Here is a 6000-nt window from a genome sequence, read left to right as displayed (position 1 = left end):
TCTCCTTCTTGGTCAAATAGCCCTTACACAGCCTGGAGGGGTTTTGGGTCACTGTCCTGTAGAAAAACAAATGATAGTCCCACTAAGCACAAACCAGATGGGATAGCGTATCGCTGCAGAATGCTGTGGTAGCCATGCTGGTTAAGTGTGCCTTGAATTCTAAATTAATCACTGACATTGTCACCAGCAAAGCACCATCACACCTCCTCCATGTTTCACGGTGGGAACCACACATGCAGAGGTCATCGGTTAACCTACTCTGTGTCTCACAAAGACACGGCGGTTGGAACCAAAAATCATCAGACCAAAGGACAGATTTATACCGGTCTAATGTCCATTGCTCGTGTTTCTTGGCCCAAGCAAGTCTCTTCTTCTTATTGGTGTCCTTTAGTTCTTTGCAGGAATTCGACCATGAAGACCTGATTCACGCAGTCTTCTCTGAACAATAGATGTGTCTATGAAGCATTTATTTTGGCTGCAATTTCTGAGGCTGGTAACTCTTAATGAATTTATCCTCTGCAGCAGAGGTAACTCTGGGTCTTCCTTTACTGTGGTGGTCCTCATGAGAGCCAGTTTCATCATAGTGCTTGATGGTTTTTGCGACTGTACTTGAGGAAAATGTCAAAGTTCTGACATTTTCCGGATTGACTGACCTTCATGTTTTAAAGTTATGATGGACTGTCATTTCTCTTTGCTTATTGGAGCTGTTTTTGCCATTATATTGGGATATCTTCTGTATACCACCCCTACCTTGTCACAACACAACCGATTGGCTCGAACACATTAAGGAAAGAAATTCCACAAATGAACTTTTAACAAGGCACACCTGTTAATTGAAAGGCATTCCAGGTGACTACCTCATGAAGCTGGTTGAGAGAATGCCAAGAGTGTGCAAAGCTGTCATCATGGCAAAGGGTGGTTACTTGGAAGAATCTCAAATATAAAATATATTTAGAACTGTTTAACACTTTTTTTTTTGTAATTTCATAGGTTTCTTCACTATTATTCTACAATGTAGAAAGCAGTACAAATAAAGAAAAACGCTTGAATGAGTAGGTGTGCCAAAACTTTTGACTGGAATCAACTCCATTCAAATATATAAATATTGAACATATGTGATCTATCTGTACCCACAGCCTCCGGAAAAGTAAAGTACCAAACCCCCTTCAAAACATTAAAAAAAAAATAATTAAAACACTTAAAGTACCCATAAAATTAGAAATTTCTAAAATAATATCAAATAAAACCTTGCTGGCCTGTATGGTCACAAACAACTTTATAAATAATATCTTTAATTATTGCTGCATTCGCATTTAAAGCTTTAAACATTTCTTCAAGGCTTGGCCTACTCTTGTTTTTAAGCTACAGCGGTAACTCTGTATAAAAAGCAAAGAGCTATTAGAAAAGAGTGGGAGTTGAACTGGTATGTCCAGAGAGAGACACCTCCGATAAGGCATTAGACGAGAATCGCATCGATGTAAATGCCATTTATCTAGGTCTTCTTTAGTCCATGTAACTTATTTATTTTTCTTTAGTCTTTGTAACTTCTTTTTTTGTTTTTAGTCCATGTAACTTATTTATTTTTCTTTAATTCATGTAATTTATTTATATGTCTTTAGACCATGTCACTTATTTATTCTTAGTCCACAGCCATGTTCTAATATCCATACTAGTTGTAGACCCCTTCGAATGCATGCCCAATACACTGGTATATTCTAAGTGGTATGCTAGCCTATAGTGTGAACAGCAGGAGTGTAGCTCTTTCTCTGTGGTGCCTCCCTGTGAGGACAGAGTGATTTTACGCCTACTTCCTCTTCTTGAATATCTTGAAGGTGTGTTTCTTGCGCTCGTTGCTCAAGTCGATCCCTTCACCCGTGAAACAGCTGTCCTCTTCCAGGGGGCTCTTCTTTGCCTGCATGTGGGGAATACGGCTGTCCTCCTTCCCCGACCGTGCATCAGGGTCAAAGGAGGCGGGGCATAGGGAGTGCGTGGAGTAAGCAGGGGCGAGGGCGGGACTTCCTCCGCCGCGGAGCTCCCCGAGACTGGAGCTCTTCTCCAGGCCGTATGACATCATCAGGGGGCTGTCAATGGGAGCCCTGCTCCCATTGGAGCTGTGGCCCTGCTGGGTGAGGGGCTTTGGTGGGAGGGTCTTAGATATGGAGGTGCGCTGTGATTGGCTCTGGGACAGGAAGAGGGAGGGGTCTGAGTCAGACCAGTTCAGATCCCTGAGGGATGGAGAGAAGAGAAAGAGAGAGGGAGAGACAGCGAGAGTAGGTGAGAGAGAGAGTAATAGGGAGAAAGAGAGAGGTTAGGCTGGTAAGATACATAAAAGATTGTCAGCAAAAAAAACTGCAAAAAACAAGCTTGTAAAAAAGCAACTATCTAAAGCAAATTGAAATCAGATCTTTACACTAGAATCTAGATCTACAGATAAATGCAGTTAGCCGGGTGGGGGGGTGGGCACGTACAGGATTAAGGGATGGATTAAGGGATTAAGGGATGGAGAGGGGTGAGTGATAGGGTAGGTAAAGAGAAATGGTGAGGGAAAGGGGAGGTAAAGGGAGAGGGGTGAGGGATAGGGTAGGTAAAGAGAAATGGTGAGGGAAAGGGGAGGGAAAGGGAGAGGGGTGAGGGAAAGGGGAGGTAAAGAGACATTTTGAGGGAAAGGGGAGGGAGAGGGGTGAGGGATAGGGTAGGTAAAGAGAAAGGGGTGAGGGATAGGGTAGGTAAAGAGAAAGGGGTGAGGGATAGGGTAGGTAAAGAGAAAGGGTGAGGGAAAGGGGAGGTAAAGGGAGAGGGGTGAGGGATGGGGGAGGTAAAGGGAGAGGGGTGAGGGATAGGGTAGGTAAAGAGAAAGGGGTGAAGGACAGGGTAGGTAAAGAGAAAGGGTTGAAGGATAGGGTAGGTAAAGAGAAAGGGGTGAGGGTAGGGTAGGTAAAGAGAAAGGGGTGAGGGATAGGGTAGGTAAAGAGAAAGGGTGAGGGAAAGGGGAAGTAAAGAGAAAGGGTGAGGGAAAGGGGAGGTAAAGGGAGAGGGGTGAGGGATGGGGGATGGGGGAGGTAAAGGGAGAGGGGTGAGGCAGGGGGGAGGTAAAGGGAGAGGGGTGAGGGAGGGGGGAGGTAATGGGAGAGGGGTGAGGGATGGGGTAGGTAAAGGGAGAGGAGTGAGGGAGGGGGTAGGTAAAGGGAGAGGGATGAGGGATGGGGTAGGTAAAGGGAGAGGGGAGAGGGGTGAGGGAGGGGGGTAGGTAAAGGGAGAGGGGTGAGGGATGGGGGTAGGTAAAGGGAGAGGGGTGAGGGAGTGGGTAGGTAAAGGGAGAGGGGTGGGGGATGGGGTAGGTAAAGGGAGAGGGGTGAGGGAGGGGGTAGGTAAAAGGGAGAGGGGTGGAGGGAGGGGGTAGGTAAGGGAGAGGGAGAGGGGTGAGGCAGGGGGGGAGGTAAAGGGAGAGGGGTAAGGCAGGGGGGAGGTAAGGGAGAGGGGTAAGGCAGGGGGGAGGTAAAGGGAGAGGGGGTAGGTAAAGGGAGAGTGGTGAGGGAGGGGTGGGTAAGGGAGAGGGGTGAGGGAGGGGGTAGGTAAGGGAGAGTGGTGAGGGATGGGGTAGGTAAAGGGAGAGGGGTGAGGGAGGGGGTAGTTAAAGGGAGAGTGGTGAGGGATGGGGTAGGTAAAGGGAGAGGGGTGAGGCAGGGGGGAGGTAAAGGGAGAGGGGTGAGGGAGGGGGTAGGTAAAGGGGAGAGGGGTGAGGCAGGGGGGAGGTAAAGGAAGAGGGGTGAGGGAGGGGGTAGGTAAAGGGAGAGGGGTGAGGGATGGGGTAGGTAAAGGGAGGAGGGGTGGGGGAGGGGGGAGGTAAAGAGAAAGGGTTGAAGGATAGGGTAGGTAAAGAGAAAGGGGTGTGGAAGGGTAGGTAAAGAGAAAGGGGTGAGGGATAGGGTAGGTAAAGAGAAAGGGTGAGGGAAAGGGGAAGTAAAGAGAAAGGGTGAGGGAAAGGGGAGGTAAAGGGAGAGGGGTGAGGGATGGGGGATGGGGGGAGGTAAAGGGAGAGGTGTGAGGCAGGGGGGAGGGTAAAGGGAGAGGGGTGAGGGAGGGGGTAGGTAATGGGAGAGGGGTGAGGGATGGGGTAGGGTAAAGGGAGAGGAGTGAGGGAGGGGGTAGGTAAAGGGAGAGGGATGAGGGATGGGGTAGGTAAAGGGAGAGGGGTGAGGGGTGAGGGAGGGGGTAGGTAAAGGGAGAGGGGTGAGGGATGGGGTAGGTAAAGGGAGAGGGGTGAGGGAGTGGTAGGTAAAGGGAGAGGGGTGGGGATGGGGGTAGGTAAAGGGAGAGGGGTGAGGGAGGGGGTAGGTAAAGGGAGAGGGGTGAGGGAGGGGGTAGGTAAAGGGAGAGGGAGAGGGGTGAGGCAGGGGGAGGTAAAGGGAGAGGGGGTAAGGCAGGGGGGAGGTAAAGGGAGAGGGGGTAGGTAAAGGGAGAGTGGTGAGGGAGGGGGTAGTAAAGGGAGAGGGGTGAGGGAGGGGTAGGTAAAGGAGAGGGGTGAGGGAGGGGGTAGGTAAAAGGGAGAGTGGTGAGGGATGGGGTAGGTAAAGGAGAGGGGGTGAGGGAGGGGGGTAGTTAAAGGAGAGTGGTGAGGGATGGGGTAGGTAAAGGGAGAGGGGTGAGGGGAGTGGGTAGGTAAAGGGAGAGGGGCGGGGGATGGGGTAGGTAAAGGGAGAGGGGTGAGGCAGGGGGGAGGTAAAGGGAGAGAGGGGTGAGGGAGGGGGTAGGTAAAGGGAGAGGGGTGAGGGAGGGGGTAGGTAAAGGGAGAGGGGTGAGGCAGGGGGGAGGTAAAGGGAGAGGGGTGAGGGAGGGGGTAGGTAAAGGGAGAGTGCTGAGGGATGGAGTAGGTAAAGGGAGAGGGGTGAGGGAGGGGGTAGGTAAAGGGAGAGGGGTGAGGGAGGGTGTAGGTAAAGGGAGAGGGAGAGGGGTGGAGGCAGGGGGGAGGTAAAGGGAGAGGGGTAAGGCAGGGGGAGGGTAAAGGGAGAGGGGTAGGTAAAGGGAGAGTGGTGAGGGAGGGGGTAGGTAAAGGGAGAGGGGTGAGGGAGGGGGTAGGTAAAGGGAGAGGGAGAGGGGTGAGGCAGGGGGGAGGTAAAGGGAGAGGGGTAAGGCAGGGGGGAGGTAAAGGGAGAGGGGGTAGGTAAAGGGAGAGTGGTGAGGGATAGGGTAGGTAAAGAGAAATGGTGAGGGAAAGGGGAGGGAAAGGGAGAGGGGTGAGGGAAAGGGGAGGTTAAAGAGACATTTTGAGGGAAAGGGGAGGGAGAGGGGTGAGGGATAGGGTAGGTAAAGAGAAAGGGGTGAGGGATAGGGTAGGTAAAGAGAAAGGGGTGAGGGATAGGGTAGGTAAAGAGAAAGGGTGAGGGAAAGGGGAAGTAAGAGAAAGGGTGAGGGAAAGGGGAGGGTAAAGGGAGAGGGGTGAGGGATGGGGGAGGTAAAGGGAGAGGGGTGAGGGATAGGGTAGGTAAAGAGAAAGGGGGTGAAGGACAGGGTAGGTAAAGAGAAAGGGTTGAAGGATAGGGTAGGTAAAGAGAAAGGGGTGAGGGTAGGGTAGGTAAAGAGAAAGGGGTGAGGGATAGGGTAGGTAAAGAGAAAGGGTGAGGGAAAGGGGAAGTAAAGAGAAAGGGTGAGGGAAAGGGGAGGTAAAGGGAGAGGGGTGAGGGATGGGGGATGGGGGAGGTAAAGGGAGAGGGGTGAGGCAGGGGGGAGGTAAAGGGAGAGGGGTGAGGGAGGGGGGAGGTAATGGGAGAGGGGTGAGGGATGGGGTAGGTAAAGGGAGAGGAGTGAGGGAGGGGGTAGGTAAAGGGAGAGGATGAGGGATGGGGTAGGTAAAGGGAGAGGCGGAGAGGGGTGAGGGAGGGGGTAGGTTAAAGGGAGAGGGGTGAGGGATGGGGTAGGTAAAGGGAGAGGGGTGAGGGAGTGGGTAGGTAAAGGGAGAGGGGTGGGGGATGGGTAGGTAAAGGGAGAGGGGTGAGGGAGGGG

At 52.0% G+C, this 6000-nt stretch overlaps 1 protein-coding gene across 4 annotated transcripts in view; it reads right to left on the bottom strand.

The window, feature by feature from the left end:
* Positions 1–531: 531 nt before the first annotated feature.
* LOC109864423 (stromal interaction molecule 1) overlaps positions 532–6000 on the bottom strand; it is a 199995-nt gene continuing 194526 nt past the window's right edge. For all 4 annotated transcript variants that reach the window (XM_020452204.2, XM_020452207.2, XM_031797671.1 and 1 more), the window contains one exon: positions 532–2225. In XM_020452204.2, the coding sequence (XP_020307793.1) occupies positions 1805–2225 (421 nt within the window). In that variant the 3' untranslated portion in view covers positions 532–1804. The remainder of the gene's footprint in view (positions 2226–6000) is intronic.

The sequence above is a fragment of the Oncorhynchus kisutch genome, linkage group LG19 (genome assembly GCF_002021735.2).
Source record: "Oncorhynchus kisutch isolate 150728-3 linkage group LG19, Okis_V2, whole genome shotgun sequence".
Classification (NCBI taxonomy): domain Eukaryota; kingdom Metazoa; phylum Chordata; class Actinopteri; order Salmoniformes; family Salmonidae; genus Oncorhynchus; species Oncorhynchus kisutch.
Note: the sequence above shows the minus strand (reverse complement) of the source record. Positions and strands in the feature narration are given on the sequence as shown.